Raw genomic sequence first — 18,430 nt, 5'->3', positions numbered from 1 at the left:
TAGACATTTTTGGGGTTCATGGTGTGGCTCAATACTGATCAATCAAAGCCATTCCAGTCGCGCTACCTTACCACGCTACATGGTCCTATCGTAAATAGCTTTGGGACAGTACTGGCGCAGCTAGTGCAGAAGTATTTGGCGGTGAACTTCTGCCCTTGAAAGCTGTTCTCATGCAGACCTCCTCTTAATTATTCCCATTTTAATCTTGAAGATTGGAGGGTATGGTATGTGGTATATGGGCATAGTGAGCATATTTATGTTTCGTGGTTGGATGAACCTGTCTTTCAGCAAGCGATACCAAAGATACTGACTTTTTGTGGGGGGGGGGGGGCAAGAAGGGGCCTGCCTTCAAAAAGCCAGTAAATTTCTCCTGTGTGTCATATAATTGCTAACCTTACCTGCTTTCAACACATTATTTGCAACCCGATTTGGCCATTTTCTGTTTAAATCCATCTAGTTTTGCTCATAAGACAAATTAGGATCCTACAAGACATGTAAGTTAATTAGTTTGTTCCATACTCTAGATCATTTGCCTAAAATTTGTTGAAGTGGTCACTCATGTCTGCTCTAACAGGAGGCTGCACGTATACACCCTCCAAAACGGACGGTGGCTACGACCGGGCTTACACACTTTCCAAAAATCTTTCAGGTGGTTGTGCGCACCAAGCACACGCGGATTGCCTGTTTTGAAGGGAAGCAAGTACAAACATGCAGCATCCCGTGCGAAAAGACGGCATCATCATCATCACATGCATCAGACGATCACGAAATCCGTCAACCCATTCTGAGCCAGCTCTTTTCTGATCACGAATTTTCGGCCATGCAATTTTCCAGCACGCTTACCATCCAGTGGATGAATGGTTGGCGTGCTGGTCTCGCACGCGGTAAGCCTGGGTTCGAATCCCGATGGAGGCCGCTGTTAAGTGGGTAGCTTCATGGCCTATCGGCGTGGTATGATGATACGTTTACGATACGTACGTTTTGGAGGGTGTATAAGCCCGATGCGTAACCACCCTCCGATTTGGAGTGTGTATGTGTCCCATGCGTAGCCACCCTCCGATTTGGAGGGTGTATGCGCACTGCCTTTACTGAATGTTGTCTATAGTTGTCATGGGTTACTGACTGGCAAATGACTGTACTGTAAATGTGCACTTTATCTCTTAACGCAGGAGTCCTCTAAGCTGCATAATAAGTGGAATGTGAGGTAGATATCGGTTTTCAGCAAATGGGCAGACAATCCTATTTCAAATGCGCGGCCAACAAATGCCAAACTTTAGGTCCTCAACTATGCAAAACCAAACCGAAATGGATGTCTTCGCTGCAACTGAAAAGGCAAGTGATGAAACTGGTTTTGCTACCATCCATAAGTTATGTTACATTTCAAGGAGAGAGATTGCTTGGTGGAGCATACCCGCTATTGCCCTTGACAAAGGCTAACTGTGACATCAGAACAATTTTTACAAGTGTTTTGAACAGTTTGGACTTGTGTGTTGTCAGCTTTGTCTGGTCTCAACAAGCTGACACAAATGAACTGAACCAAATCACACGCTGCAACAAGCCAAAAATATGCTTTATCAAATTTGTATCACAACTGATGCTGTTAAGAAACAGATGAGGTGAGTTGAGATTATGTTCAGCGTATGGGCTACTCTAAGTTAGGTTAAATTGTTTAATTACATGGCAAGCGGCAGTAGCTATTTGCAAGAACCAGCAACTCAAAAATGCATTTGTGATAAAAATCGGCTAGACGGGATGGGATGAGATAAGGCTTTTTTAGGTGACTGCTAGTTGGGTTACTTTCATAGAAATAAGAATTGGTATTTTGCAAGAAACAGTGACATAATATTTGTATTTCCTGGCCCCATCTTAACAGAAGTCAGTGGTATGTCTATTGTCTGTTTGATTTGGTGATGTACTATTGTGCAGGAATCCAAGACTTTTTTGCTTGGACCCTTGAGGCTTGTTCAATTTGTTGTTGTTACTCATGCTGCTGAGCTTCTTTGCTTTGTTTTGCGTTAAAAACCCTGTGGAAGGGAAGTGAAAAGAGTGGTGTCTAAAAATCCGGCATATCAGACAGACACACAGGTCTTCCCAAAAGGTTTGTCTGATCGCCTTGAAACCTTAACACGCGCTCGGGTGGGGGGTCAAATTGACCCCTGCCCCGAAGGTTTTTCCAGAATGGTTTCCGGACGGCGCGGCGCAGCCGCGCCCAATTTTGCATAGCTGTAGACAATGAAATAGCAGATTGTTTAGCATCAAAAACTAAGACGTACGTTGTATGGTCGCTGACCTATGGCAGGTCAAAGTCAGGTCATAGTTTCAGCGAAGGCAATTTCTAGGGAATCCTTCAATCTGATCCAACGACGGAGTGTTAGACGAAGCCATACATCGCTGAGATGCTTTCTTAGGCAACACAACAGTTGAATGAGCAAATTAAATTGACTTAAGGTTAACTATGAAAGTCACACCGAGGTCAAAACTAACTTGCTTTGTTACTCTAGGGCTTCCTGTACGGGATAAATGCTGATGCTCATTTCGAATTTATTGATGGCGGGAACCGCATTATGCATCTTTCATGAACTTGTTAGAGGTCAGAATAGATCAATGATCTAAAATAAATCAGGTCAACGCTTTGTTTTAGGAACATGCTGTCTAGCGTTATCTTTGTCGCTTAGTCAAATGCAAAACTCGAAACGATCGTGCATGATTTTGGTCACCTTGACCTTCAAAAGATCAAACAAGGTCACTGACCTTGAATGAGCATGGGACATTTTGCTTAGAAACGGTTATCTAGGTTCTGGGGACACTTTGGACACCAGCCTGGAACTTGGCCTTGTTTGACCTTTTCGGATCCAAAGGTCATAACCTAGGAACCTGAAACTTTGACCTAAGTCAGTTCACGCACAGGTCAACACACTATGTAAATTTGGTGTTTCTAGCTTTCTTAGTTCGCGAGATCTCAGGGGTCAAATTGACCCCCCACCCGAGCGAAGGGTATCTAGCCGGCCACCCGGGGGTGTGTTAATATAATCGATTCTGTGCATTGAGGTGAGTAGTGGGGAGGCAACATAGAGACCTGACCTCATGGCAAACAGCTCGAAAACACGAGGGGAAATTTCGCAAGCAAATGCAGACAAATAGATCTTAGAGCCCACTGGCCGATCACTGTGAAACCTTCACAATTAGACGCTCCATACCATGCCCGTGAAGTTCACGATTTATTCACCGATTTATTCAGCGACGAGTTCCGCTTTCTATGAGAGTAGGACGCGATGTCAATTAGCGCTCGTGAAACATCGAAAATGAACTTTATTCTACAATATCATGTGACCTTCGAAGTCAAAAACTGTTTCATAGGACGGAAAACTCGATATCACCCCAAAATTACCGGCCGGTTTGAAAACTGTAGGCATCAAAATATTGACAAGCGCAATAGTTAGCCTCCCCAAAAAATCCTGATCTCTCAAGGTCACCCTTCAAGGTCAAACGCTGGCCCAAAAGGTTGGGAACTCGATATCATCCAAAAATTACCGCCCGATTTTAAACTTGCAAACATCAGAATGTCCGCCACAAAAAGAACTAACGTACGTCAAAACGTCCTGACCCTTCAAGGCCATCCTTAAAGGTTAAACGCGGGGTCAAACGACAGAGAACTCCAAATAACTCCAAAATCTCGGGCCGATTCTTACCTTCGAAATGTCAGAATATTCACCACAGAAAGAACCAGCGTCCGTTAAATAGTCTTGAACTCTCAAGGTAGCCATTCAAGGTCAAGCGTGGACTCAATGGACAAGGAACTCCATGTCCCCAAAAAGTACCGGTTGATTTTAAACTTTCAAATAGATGAATACAAGCGCTTGCGCGCTTACTTCGCTGCGCTAATGTAAAATTTGGAAATTTTCATTGTGTTTCTTCTGCAATTGGAATCGCGGTTCTAGATGCCCAAGTTGCCGAGATATCGCGCGAAGTGTGAAAAGGGCTCGGCCGCAGGTCGCGCGTGATACTGACGGTCTCTGGCGGCCGCCGGTAGGAAGGAGCGCATTTTGCCTGCGCTCTCTGCAACACAGCCGAACCTATTCCATGGCTTGAGCGAACGGTCGTGGGGTGTGGCCGGTGATTTTTGTCCTTTCATTCAACTGCCGGTCTTTTGAATGATGGCAGCACGCACTGCCGTTGTATTAAACAGCATTGCATCGTATCGAAGAGGGAAAAACGGCCGGTCACGGCAAAATCTATCTTGCTGGCTCGTGCACGCGCTACACGCAATACGTGCGACATGACAATTCATGCAGGGTCTTTGTCTGTTCGATTTGTTATGGATGCATGCCACTCCCCAGATGCTCCGCGTTCTGGGTGCTGAGATGTGGCACAAAGCGTATAAACCTGTGGAAAAGAGCAAAAGCCATCTTCCTGGCTCGTGTGTGACCGACACGTGAAACGTACCACCCCGCACTTGTGACACCGAGGGATTTCCCGTTCATTGGCCTGTCGCGGCATGCTAGTCCAGTGCTAATACGTTCCATAAGAGCGGAAATCCCCCGTAAAGCGTAAACATGGACGAAATGGGCAAAATACATCTTCACAGCTAATGTGCACGTGTCACATGACACATGCAGCATGATATTGTACACGTTTGAGGAATCGGCCGTTAGATCGCCTGTCGGAGCATGCCAGTCTCGACGTACATGCCTCTCCAGTTTCTGAGGTATGACAAAAAACGTGCAAGCCCCCCAAAAAAGCAAAAGTGTGTAAAACCATAGTTTAACACGTGGGCGCCATGACATGTGGCACGTGTCACCACACATTGCCATCTCGGTCCTTTCATTTATCATCGAAGCGCGCCAATCCCGGATGTGTTCGTGCCATAGGTGCCGAAATGTGGCACAATACGCGTGGGAGAGCAAAATTCATCTGTGAGCCCGTGGCACGTGGTACGTGTGACCGCACCATTCCTCTTGGTACACCTTTTTGTGCCATTCCCGTGTCGCTGCGACCCATGGTTATCGATATTTTGGTGCGAGATGGCATAATCGGCCGGAGGCAACGAATTACAGCAGCCAGTCACTTAAAACTTGGCATCCTGCAAGTTGTCCTGCAATTTGCAGCGCAACGTTGCGCTGCACAAACTCGCGATGAGACTGGAAGTGTAGCCGTGTCAATTGTAAATGTTGGAAACAAAATCCACGCGTGTACGCGCACTGCGAACACGGCGACATCACGCACAGCGCGCCGCCGACTCCGATGTGTGAGCCAAGACCGCGCTCGCCGACTACCCGTTCGCCGGCTTAAAGGGAATGTTTCACCTTTGAAGATATTGAGGTAGGCATCAGATATGATGGGAAAAGCTTACTTGTACCTATTGGTGTGCTTTCAAGGCTCAAAAACGACGCTAAGTAGCAAAATTTCATAGTTTGTAAAAATGCGGCCAAATTACGTCATTGTTCGATGGCGTCATGGAATGGTTTTGAGACGATAGCCATACCTGGCAGCATCTGGCAGCCAGACCTAAAGAATACCTCGAAACACACGAAAGCTGACGCCAACCGGCCATTCTCGTCGCGGCCGGGCTGTGGCCGGTGGCGTATTGGTGGGTGGTTTGTCTGTGGATTTTTTGTCTTGGTGCTGGCCTTAAGAAAAGCTTTGGTGGACTGTTTGACATACGCAACGTAGCGATCGCCAGCTTTTATGGCAGATTATTAATATCAAAGCACAGCATGCTGTGCTGCCGCTGTTGCTGCTATGTTGTTGATGATTTTGTCAATACGTTATTGTCGACCCATCGTTGCCTGCAGTCCTGTAGTCCTGATATTGACATCATGTGATGTGCACAGTAGTAACTTTTTTATTGTTTTGTAACTGGAAATTAATAAATGTGTAATGCTGCTATAAGTTTATTGCCAAAGCATCGGTATTGCTACGGCAAAGATGGCAGGCTGGGCTACCAATTTTGTTTCGCTTAGGATGATTCATGCAATTAATAGTTACCCTTGATATAACCATTGTGGTGCACTGACATTCTTGCTGTTGATAGTCCTTTGGCATTGTTAAATCAGTTGTTACTAGTCATTCATAACTTATAAGTTGCCGTCTCATAGGCTTAGCATAGAGTAATCAACCAATGTGGAACATTGTGTAATGGCACGGGTCAACAGCTGCGGCACTACCTCAGTGCTGTACTGTGGAATGACATAATGAACAATGATATGGTTTTTGTACTGCAATCCGTGCTGCTTTCATAATAAATCCCATGATGAAAGGTGGGTCAAGAGTTCCCTCTTGTATTGACTCCGCATCTGACTTATGACTGACCTAAAACACATGATACAATATACAAAAGATTTTCAGCAAAGCAGCCAGCCAATAAGTGGCATCACTTACTCAGCCCGTTCTGGGAGTCCACAAAACGCAGGTGAGAAAGATGCAAACACATCTTCCACTTCCACAGTCATGCAGCATGTTGCAGCCATCAGGTTGCTTTACTACGAAATAACAGGAAAATATTACGTGTGGTGAAAAAACGCTACAAACATGCTGACCTTGCACAAGGCTGGAAACATGACAAGTGCATATAGTTACAGCTTGATGGGCAAAATGCAAGGAAGTGATGAAGCTGCCAGTGCGCACAAGGCTCATGATAAAAAATATTATTAAGTGCCATTCAAGACGCCAACAGCAATACTTTTCCATCATTCTCAGTACTCAGCATCTCACGAAAGTTAGAGTGACTATGACATTAATGACTCACGGGCGTTGCTCACTAGCATACAAAGTTTTGAAGACAGCACAATGTGCATCAGTAATAATACAGGTCTATATTTTCAGAATTCTGTAGGGAGAGATAACTTTTCAAAGCCATATAATGTGAGCCTATACTGAGCATGTGCATTAATGAGCTGCACGCACCAGCTCCTACTGCCAAAATGAATTGCTGGCAAAATGGCACGCAATGGATTAATTACATGCTGTAATACTTCAGTAGGTCCAAAATGTTGGCAAGATCATAATGACGTACCAGCTTGCCTTTGTACACCCCTCCAACGTAAGTGCTAGTGCTTCTCTTAGTTTGCCAGCGTTCCTTTGTCATGTTCAAACAAAAAACATAAAGGTAGAGGCAGGTATCAGTATATCACAATTTTATTGGAAGTCGGTAGACTAAAAAAATACCAAAAGAATGCTCTTTCTCAGAATTACAAACCTCGCACGCACACTCCCCATCACATCAATATCAATGCAAGTCACTGGCACACACCACCAGTGATCAAACGTAAAGTAAAATCCCAAGGGGTTCATGGTAATGCGGCTCAAGAGATTGTAATTACAGAACACAATTCTTTGTTCAACGTTTACATTTGTGGCACAATGTGTGTGAAATATTTAGTGAAACATGCGTCTCAAATTACTATAATGTTTCCCGAATTCATAATGTCTTGCTAACCCATAAACCCGTGCAAGGTTCGGTGCTCCGGTACGCAAGGCGCCAACCGAGCTGTCTGCACAAGATACGTCAGTAGAAGAAGAAAAAAAGGCCAGCAGTGGAAAAAGACAGATTTGCCGTCGCGTCTTCCTTTTTGTAACTTTCGGGACAGTGTGCGCTTTTTGGGCGCCGTGCTTTTTTGCAGACAGTGGCGTTTTTTTCAAAGCACTGACATGTGGCCTCATCTTGCAAGTTGCTCTGCAATTTTCAGGGCAACCGTGCGTTGCACAAACTTGTGATGCGCAGTGAAAATGTAGCAGCTTCAATTATGAATGTTGGGAACTAAAATTCAGGCCTGTACCTTCTTCCCGTGCCGAGATATCACGGTAAATGTAAAACCGCGTCAAAACCGGCCGATTTCATCCTGTCAACACGTGTGCGCGTGCCACGTGTGACGTGGCGCCAAAAACGCAGCCGGTTGCAATGGCCTATTTCATGCTCTATCGCACCGTGCAAGTTGCATGACGCTGCGACTGTTGGTTGCCAAGACACGGCTCCGGGAAGCGGAGGCGTGTCGGGCCGTCGGCCGGAATCGCAAAATCGGCGGTTGCCCGTGTTGGCCCTTAGGGATTTTTGCGTCTTTTTTTTCGGTCGGCTCGCGCTCAATTTTGCCAAAGGCAGAATATTGACGCGACTCTGTCAAGCGCAGCCGGCCCATCTAGGGTCGTGTACAAATTTCATGCAAGAACTCCTGACCGTTAAGCATGCTGGTGAACCAAGGCACACACACACACACACGCACACGCACACGCACGCGCACGCGCACGCACGCACGCACGCACGCACGCACGCACGCACGCAAGCATGGCATGCGCGCACGCACGCATGCACGCACGCACGCACGCACGCACGCACGCACGCACGCACGCACGCAACACACAACAAACACACACACACACACAAACACACACACCACACACACACACACACACACCACACACCACACACACACACACACACACACACACACACACACCACACACACACACACACACACACACACACACACACACACACAGCTTTGTAAGACCTAGGTTACTGGTTCCGGCCAGTGTGTGACCAGAAGACACCATCCTGGCGGGCCTGAGAAAAATGTCAAGGTATGTTTACGAGGTAATGAAAATATGCTACAGGGGTTTTTTTGAGGGTGGCCAGTGCAATGGTGCCATCTATGTTTGTCCTCCAACGATGTTTACATTCTGCGTGTAAACAGCAGCTTACCGCGTTCGGCGCCCCGCTGGGTGGGTAAAAAAGCGTAGACGGGTGGGCGGAACCCGAAGAGGGGACAAATTGAGTGCATACCATTTCAGAACAGAAGCGGCTCCACGTGCTACTGGAGGTTAAAAGCACCCGCATGGAGGGAAACGATAATTGAGTAACACTCCCCACCGGCAGTGGTCAGAAGGGTGGGTGTCATCAAGGGGACTGGATGGAGGCAAGCGGTCGGCAGGCAGTTGTGGCATTCCGAGGCGGTTTGCCAACGGAGGGGCAATAGCGAACAAGGTGTAGTGGATCATGTGGGCTTCCAGTCGTTTTCACTCAAATAACGCAGGGTTGTTTCAATTCTAAATTCGTTCCATCAGCTTAGCGTTGCATTAGCTCTTAATGTTACCGAGCCGTCATATAAACTGCAAATGCATTGTCATTGTTTAAATGAACATCGACTGGACCTGTAACAAACTTAAAAAAATTAGGTGCATAACCCTAATACCATGCGAGTTGCGGTTTTAGTTTAAGTGTGTTTGAATGCGATATCCTCGTTTTTGATGAGCAAGTAAACGGTGCATTTGTTGCATTTGCACAAGTGGCGCAAGGGCAGAACCGGAACCAGCATATCTCCTAAAGGAGGAATCTCCTACACCATAGGGAAAGATAAAGGAAGTGAATATTGACTGAATATTTTGGCAATTAGGACAGATAAATACGTGACACGACCTGTAAGTTGTATGCCATGGGTCCGAAAACTGGGCAGGGCATTTCTCCAAAGGGAGTATACTAGAGTCTCTGGAGGCATTCGGATGTATGCAGTGGTCTATGAGTCAAGAAAAGACGGCCATCCAGGCAGCACCAACAGGTCGGCACGTACTGAAAAGTACTGTTGCCTCATGCATAGTCATGCACCACATGCAGTAAAACGAAATTATATGGCTAAACTCAGGGACAGTTTACCGCTCACATAAAGTTTTCAAGCACAAGCAATGCATCTGGAGTGATCCATTCTGTGACTTTATTGTGCTACCCGAATGCAATCGCTGTGGGACACTCCTTTTCATCTATCGTCTCTTAATAGGATGCGATTCACCATACCCTCTTTTACAACAGATATCGTCAGAGACCTATTTTCTTAGATATCTTCATTTTGATATGCCTCCAAAACTGGGATAACCTGGTAACAAAACCCATCATTTTTCACCAGGCCTATGGAAACAGCGATGAAATTGCTTTTCCAGTGGTTTGGTTTTGTTACGTACGATTTTCCTTGTCACCGCTTTTAATGTAGTCTCTAATGCGGATGTCGGTTTACGTTTAACGCGACCAATATCAAGCTCTGTACTAACCCCTCTGACACTGCTTGGAGACTTGTAACCGTCTCGCTGATTTTCTTCGGCATGCAATACCTGAACACAGGATCGTGACAAAATGGGCAGTATTGCAGTTTTGTTATGGATAATCACTATACCTTTTAAGCCGCATGTGGAACAGATCATAGGCATACACGGGCATCGTAACTGGTCTGACACAATTGATGAAACACACCGCACCGAAATTTGGTCTTGTAAACATTGCTGGGGTGTTTCTGTCGATGCTGTCTGTTCGTCAATGCTGGATATCGCTTTTAGCGGCCTGTAACATCACGCAGCTTTACAAAGACAAAAAACTGCTAACATTTAGACGTTCAAAAATCAGTGGAGGTGAAAAACACGATGGCATCAGTAACGTCTTGAAGTACCTCATTTGGCTTGACGCGCGAAGCATTGTCAAGTATCGTAAAATATATGTCGTCTACGCAACTGTGACCGCAGGGCAGATCATAGCAGATCGCCGACACTGTCGCAAAGCAGCACAATGCCAGTACGAGACCCGAGACGCCATCTGACAAGTTTTACCGAGGGTGGTACGGATGACCTTTCGTGTACCGGCCGTCACCACCTTTGCTACCGTGGAGTGCAGGAGTACGATCGGCCTACATTTATTGTAAGCCTGCGTAACTTCACATACCGGTGGAAGAAAGACCTAGTGCGTGTGAAATTTGCAGCCGTTGATTCGTGTTGTGTGTGAGCATATTGCTGAGTTTTAGCACGTGCGTAAGGGCTATAATCTTTTTATCTTGACTATATCGTTTAATATCATGACTTACGACACTGCAAAAACTACACGAGTTGGATTTGTCCTGAAGTAAGTGAAAAACTGAATCGGATTCGGAATATTTGTTGGGCTGGATGAGGGAGATCATGACCTGTTATCCCAGGCGAAAAAGAACATGAAAAGGATTGGGAAATACAGGTGTAGGCGACATACTTGTCCTTCGATTCAAATTCCTTGAATTGGCTCAGGATAGGCTCACTGAAACCAGATTCATCTCACCACTCAAAGTCGTCCCAAATGTTTTGATTCGACTCGGATGGAAGTTTAAGTTATAAAGTAGGAGGTCGTGGTGAAGAATGAGAATATGGTTGCAGTTATATTCAACTATCATATACATATTGTGCAGCTTTCCTTAATGAAAGCTTAGCATTCGGGCTTTAGTTATTCAGTGCAGCACATTGTAAAATATTTGTATTCTCCGTATGCCAAAGTCCTACCTGACAACGTATTTGGGGAGCATGGTCACATAGTCTGTCAGGTGTTTTAGGTCTTCAAGATAATTTAGAGTAGTCTTTGAATTGTTTACATTTCAGGGCAACTATGCAGTTCCAGCCCGTCGCTATGGCACTTATCGCTATAATGCTGACCATTCTCCTTTCAGGCACATTGCTTCTCAAGCACGGTTGTAGTTTCTATTCACCAAAAGTGGTGCAAGCCCCAATGGAGGGGAGTCCCCGAATTTATCTATTTATCTGATTATTTTCCGAATTTATTCTGCGGATCTGCGCCTCTATTACCAAGACCTGAGAACCAGGCTTCCATGGTGGTAGACTATCCACAGGGGGCAGAGGGCAGAAAAGAGAGATTCTTCAGTGCTCAATATCATCGGCATCGCCTGTGCTAGCTTAACCGTTTACATGTGTAAGTGATGCCTGTCGCATGATTTGCGATGCCTGTTCAAATGAAGTTTGCATGCATAATTGGTGCGCCATGTGTGATGCCTGTTCACTTCAGTTCGTTTGCATGTTCGAATGAAGCGTGATACGGGATGCCTATTTGCTTGAATTCGTCTGCATGTACACGTATGTCCGGGCATTCTAATCCTTAGATAGGCACTGTTTCTTGGTAATGGCTGGTCGCTTTTTCTATTCCCCTGAATGTTGGTGGCCAGTAAAAAACTGTGGCATGCTCTTTAAGAAACCTGAAAAATCGAGTAGCATCATCGGCAGGCAATTTTGAGTTCAATTCCGTTATTGTTTCGAGGAAGCCATGTTGCCGAAATACCAACCAGACTATTTCTCTATTCTCCTAGTTTTTCCGAGAAATAAGGCTAATACTACTGTCTTATCTATGTATATTTTTTGTAACAACTCGCAACACGTTTCCATAGCACATCGACCGCTTTTTTGGCCATGCATGTTTGATACATACAAATATATAACGACGAAAGATCGTTCGTACCCAATATTTTAATTGGCGGCCAGTGACCGTATTCAATCTATTTTCTATTCAACTCTCAACTCTGCTGAAGAGTTGGCGCAAAAGCATTCGATCCTACACCTGGACATCGCAGCGCGTGCATGGGCCTTGGTTTGCCTTATAGCTCGAGAGTGCCGCGTCGCGCACTTTTGATCTCGGGAAATCAAAAGAGAATTGTTCAAGCTTTATTTCTATGGACTTTTTATGCATATACATATATATATATATATATATATATATATATATAATATATATATATGTATATATAGCATATATATATATATATATATATATATATATATTAGCATATATATATATATATATATATATATATATATTAGCATAGCATATATATTATATATATATCTATATATAGCATAGCCTATATATATAGCATATATAGCATAAATATGGCAGCAACGGAACATATTTCACAACTACCCCTGATAGTTCGATGCTAAATGTTTTTTTTCAGACCCACGGCTTTCGACATGTTGAACATATATAATATATATATATATATATATATATATATATATATATATATATATATATATATATTTGTTCAACATGTCGAAAGCCGTGGGTCTGAAAAAAACATTTAGCATCGAACTATCGGGATAGTTGTGAAATATGTGCCGTTGCTGCCATATTTTATGCTATACTTTGGGCCCTTCCCCTCCCCCACCCAACCACCGGCTCTGTATCAGTACAATTTCCCTGCATCCGCAAGCGGTGGATTACTGTCACTCCCCTTCCCATCCGGCTGAACTGTCGTCACTACCAAGCATGCTGCTGGCTACCTTGCTGCCACTGCGTGTTAACATATAACTGTCATGGGATGTAATGAAGTCAGTAGGCAGAAGGCACTAAACACCTGGCCGTCAGCCTTGCCGGCGTTTAAATGCATGCTTTTTACGCTTTCCACACTACCCATCTACCTGCAGAGAGGGTCAGTCACGGCCTTCCGCATGAATTCCCGTCAGGCCGTGGAGATAGCTCAGCTGGGTCTGACATTTGTTCTGGAGGCATATGTGTGTGCATCAAGTATTAATGATACCCGATGGTCAATAACTATTTTTTGCGACGATCGCAAAGTTTATGACAGAAAGAAGTTCCTCTAACGTTAATATCCGCAGTTAGAAAGATGCTAAAACAAGTTGTCTGTACGCTACTGGTGCTTTACGACGCATTCAGCGGCTAAGGCTGTATGGCGTCGTCTACCTCTCACCCCGGCAGGAAAGGAGAGTATTATCACATATTAATGTTCATCAGTCAACGCACTCTTTTCCAAAAGAGAAAAGAAAATCAGTGACAAGAAATTAGACACCTACCAGAAACGAGGGCTGGCCTTTAGCTGACGTCCCCTCGCATTCGCAAAACGCATGCTATGGGTTGTAAGCGCGCGCGTAATGTATGTTATGTCGGTCATTATCTGACAGAAGATAATTTTTGAGCGTATTTTTTACGAAAAAAGAAGCGTAGCGCGAGGGTTTGTATCCCATGGGGCATTTTGTTTACACACATACCTGCTCACCATAAACAAACGCCGGAGTGAGCGATAACAAACGCGTTCCTGCCCTCGTTCCAGGTCACCTTCACTTCGTGTTAGTGCTCTACTCAAATCTGCTACCTATTCCTCTGGGGTGTCAACTCAACGCGATAGATGTGGTTCTGTTTGGCTACGTAGCTCGAGCATTGGCAACACATCGTCAACACGTGAAATCTGCTGTCATGCGAGGTGTGCACATACTAGCCAGTGTGGCGCGTTGCTTAACCCATGGATCATAACCCAGCCGTAGATCAAGTTTAAAATGAGGCCCCGACAAGTCACGGGGGTGGAAGAAAACTCCTGTTGTGATGGGGCTATCTCATTAGTCTAGGGCAGGTACACCTGCTTTCCTAGCAGCGGTGCATACACTGACATTTGTTCAAGGGCAGTGTATGACTGAACGCTTCGGTTATGTATATGATGTTGAAAATTGCGGTGATGAAAGAGACTTTCGGCGATAGGCTGATTACTGATGACGCTACTGGGCATGGACTTAATGACCATTTTGCATCGTATTACGATACTGGCGACAATTTTTGCTCCAAAAGTTTGGTCGGTGATAAAAATACGCTTTTACCACCCCTGTAGCCGGTCCTGTGGTGGAAATCTTATTTGACCTCCTGCGCACCATTATGAAAGAAGCACATTTCATTAGTCCTGCTTTTCGAACGGGTCTGCTCTCTTATGCTTGCAGCGCACTAATTTGTCACAGTGTATTAACTGCTACGAAGGCTTGAAAGACTCTGTTCATGCAAAAATATGCAAGCACGAACTTATTATCCCGCAAACTTAATGACATCTTATACCATAGCTTTGATTTCTCCCTATGGCGCTTACCATCTTCGAGGCGCACTTTGGCTTTGAACAAGGGAGCATCACAGGGTCCGTAGCGACGCAATGAACCAAATTTTAACCAATGCGCTTCCCGGTAAGAGGTCCTTACCGCCTGCTGGGCCAATCGCAAATGTGCTTTCATTCAGCAATAGGAATACCATGGCTCTTGTCATGACGACGGTGATATAGAAAAGTGCAGGGAAAGCATAGCGCTGTTACAAAGCGTTACCAGTGTGATTTGGACTTCGTAGGGCCCTTCTTAATCATGGAATGACTTCCGAGGGCCCACCTAAACACTTAATTCCGAGAAGAGCCTATCTCAGATCCCACAAGGTCCATCTTATAACAGAGAGAGGCCAAAGCATTGGTAAGAAGAGGTGGGGGCGGTACACATCTGGATACAGGCTCCTGGTGAAAGGCGCCAAAATAAGATACCAGATTTGTCCATTCTGTTTCGTTGGGTCCACGTTTGTTCATTTGTCATCATGTTTGCTGAGGGACCCAGTAGATAAACACTAAGGAGACCCCTTGCCTTTCGTGGACATGGAACCCGTAAGTAGAACACTAGGCAACTCCATTGCCTTTTCGGTTAGGGATTGAAGGGGATTTCCGTCCAAATTCGCCAACCGGGGTACTTGCCGGCTATTATTCTGGAGACATGGTGGCCGGGCCCCGGTCGATCACGAAGCCACAGAGGGATGCACATGACATTGGTCCCCTCCTGGCGCGGAGAGCCCTCAGATCGGAGCAGTCGATTCCGATCGACGCAAGGGGCCTCACTGACGCTAAAGGATCGTTTACCGACACAGGGGTCAAATAATTGGCAGATGATTCCAGTACAGCTCATTCGGCCCCTGACCGAAATGGGGTGGAGGTCCAGAGCTACGTTCATTCTTGGGGCCAATTCGACAGTGCTTTTTCACTGTCTCATAATGAATCAATGCCATTTATCCTATCTCATTTTATTATCAGCGGGCCGGTCAATTTAAGAGGCTCACTGACGTTCGGGTCACATTCCTGTCCCTACTCAGAAACCGGAACAATTGCTGACTCGGTTCCCTTGCCGACATGGGTCCCCTGTCAGGCGCACTGTACCCCCCCCCCCCCCTTCCGACCAGCGCAGCGGTTCCTCATTGCCTAAGGGATCCCGACCAATGCAAGGGATCCTCTGACTTACAAGTGTAGACCCCAAAATAGTCCCGGATTTGGAAATGGGCTCTAGGCCGTCACGGGAACGATTGTTCGAAATTGGTGGTCGCGAGTCGACTGGCGGGCCCTCATTGCCCTCAGGGGCACCGATCGGCGCAAGGAGCCCACTGGCGGATATTTGCGGGCCAGGATCCATCATACAGTCTCTGGCCAACTCTTCGGGACCCCTAGTCGGACCCTTGATCGTCGGCCCGAAGAGCCCTAGGGCCCGTCTGGACCAAAGGAGACGTGTGCCCCCAGTGCCCTTGATGAAGTTATTAGGTGGTATAGTAAACACCCATGTGCCGAAAAGGCACCTCTCATCTCTTAGGCCCGGGATGAGCCCACGTCTGCTTAACTTAAAAATGGCACACGTTAGGTCTGGGAAGTGCCATTGCCCAGACAAGTCACAGGTCAAGTCCGGAAAGATCAATTTTTGCTTTTAGACCTGAGAACATTGCCTGCAAAGACCTGGGAGGGGATGATCCTATCTCAGGCCCATAGTGGGGACGGAGATGAGCCCAGATGATACGCCCAGAATGAGCTATCCATTCTGGGCCTCTCCCCATCCCCATTATCAGGAAAGGACCCATGTTGGCAGACCAGGCAGAACACATTGGTAGCATAGCCAGAGTCTTTTCTGCTACCAATATTTTCAATCATTTGATAGAATTTGTAAGCTCTGAAACCGGCTAATGTTTCTGCTTAGTAGCGCAGGCGGAGCGGGACAGGGTACTGGGCTATGTGCCCCCGCTTCGTATCCGAGGGGCCCTTCGGGTCTCTCGGGACGTACGATTAGTGGTCCGACTTGAGGGCCTAAAGTGTTCAAAAGGCCAGCCGGAGGTCCGGGCACTTCAGTGCCAGCCAGAGGGCCCTGCACGGATCAGGGGCCCCTGAGTCAGCAGCAGGCTATATGTCGGATCAAACACCATCAGAAACGAACAGTCGGCTTCATGGCGGCGTGAGCCTGAGTGCCCATTTATCAAGCGGGAAAAAGACCGGAGGCCGCGATTTACATTGGTCGCGGCTCCACAGCTCCTAACGGGGGCCCTGTGCTGGCAAAGGGCCCTAAATCTATCAAAGGCAATATTGGAGGAGGCCCGAAGAACCTGGAGGACCCACCGGGTACGATGATCAAGGACTCGATTGGAAGGTCTAAGAGTACGAAGGACTGGTCGGTGTGTTATTGAGGGGTGCCGGTTTGCGAGGACTAACCCTCGAATGACAGTCAGAGGACCCTTTGTACCGATCAGGGACATCCTGAGTCGATATATGTCTAGATGTCGGTCAGGCACCACCAGTGCCGCACAGTCCGCTCCATATTGGTATAGGAGCGGACTGTGGGAAGCAGTCCTGAGGGCCCACTTCCCAATCAGCTACAAAGTGATTCACACCGGTCGGTGCACTGTATCTATCGGTGGCACCCAGTGCCTAATAGAGGGCCCTATACTCGCAATGGGACCGAAGCGACCAAGGGCGGTGTTCGATGAGGCCCGAAGAAGGACCCGGTCGGCCCAACAAACAGGCTATCAAAGGCCCGGCTGAAGGGCATGAGCGCCCGCAAGATTGTGCAGGTCACATAAAGAATCGCGGTCCGTCTGGTGATGACCTGAAATATCGGTCAGAGGTCCTCTTGTACCGTTAGGACCCCCTAGCCAATGCGGTAGTGTAACTCGGCCAGAGACCGCGAACAGCAGACAGGTGGCTCCCTGTCATCCTGAACTCTGGGGGCCCATTTGCCAAGCAGGAGCAAGATCGGGGGACACCATGGCACTGGTCTGGGTCTCTGAAACAGTGGTTGGGCCCCTTCGTCGGTCAGTCCCGTCGGCTAGGGGATGCCGCCCCGTGTCGTCAGCATGCCGGCCGGAGGACACACGTTGGTGGGACAGAATGGCCCTTCATCCCTTCACCGGGAACAAAAATGCGTCCCGCAGTGTTCTATCCAAGGGGACCATTTCACCGGAAATGAAAGGTCTCATTAACGTTGAATGGAATGGGTCGAAATAAGTTCAAAACGCACCAAGCCATCTCATGTTTGCCTGAGAACGTTCATTCTTTGCAGAATTGACTGGTGAAACAAATAACATGAAAAGGTTTGAGTCTGCGCGCCGGGTGCCGATAATGTAGTGGTTAACGCGCCTACGTTAACCGCAGCGCGTCTAGGAAACTTCAGGTACAGGGTTGGATTCCTCGCGGTGCTCGCCCTTCCCGCCAGGGTGAGAGGCTGGTGACGCCGTGTAGCCCCAGCAGCTGAGCGCGTCATAAAGCCCCGATGACACGCCCGTAATCTCGGGGAGCAACGATGGCGACGATGGGTTGGGTTGCAGTTTTCGTAAAAACTAACGGCGCTTGCCACTGCAACTGCCATGACTGTCCGGCGCTGCTGGACTGGCATGAGCCTGTCTGTCCGTGGTTCAACTTGCTCATACAGCGAGACGTCAGTGTTTCGACATGTGCATGACATGTACTCCACATGTTATGTTCTCGTGCCGTCGTCCAGCGCGTCGCGCCAGCCGTTACCGCGAAATATCACATTGCACCAATTGGTCATCATCGTGTACCGTCACCATCGTGCACCAGCGTGTATCAATGCATCG

At 46.9% G+C, this 18,430-nt stretch overlaps 1 protein-coding gene across 1 annotated transcript in view; it reads right to left on the bottom strand.

Moving 5' to 3' along the window:
- Nucleotides 1–16,658: 16,658 nt before the first annotated feature.
- LOC119100077 (uncharacterized) overlaps nt 16,659–18,430 on the bottom strand; it is an 8,232-nt gene continuing 6,460 nt past the window's right edge. Inside the window, exon 8 of the mRNA XM_037223191.1 lies at nt 16,659–16,707. Coding sequence (XP_037079086.1) covers nt 16,659–16,707 — 49 coding nt within the window. The remainder of the gene's footprint in view (nt 16,708–18,430) is intronic.

Source organism: Pollicipes pollicipes, unplaced genomic scaffold, assembly GCF_011947565.3.
Source record: "Pollicipes pollicipes isolate AB1234 unplaced genomic scaffold, Ppol_2.1 Scaffold_4881;HRSCAF=5763_pilon_pilon_pilon, whole genome shotgun sequence".
NCBI classification, from domain to species: Eukaryota; Metazoa; Arthropoda; class Thecostraca; order Pollicipedomorpha; family Pollicipedidae; genus Pollicipes; species Pollicipes pollicipes.
Note: the sequence above shows the minus strand (reverse complement) of the source record. Positions and strands in the feature narration are given on the sequence as shown.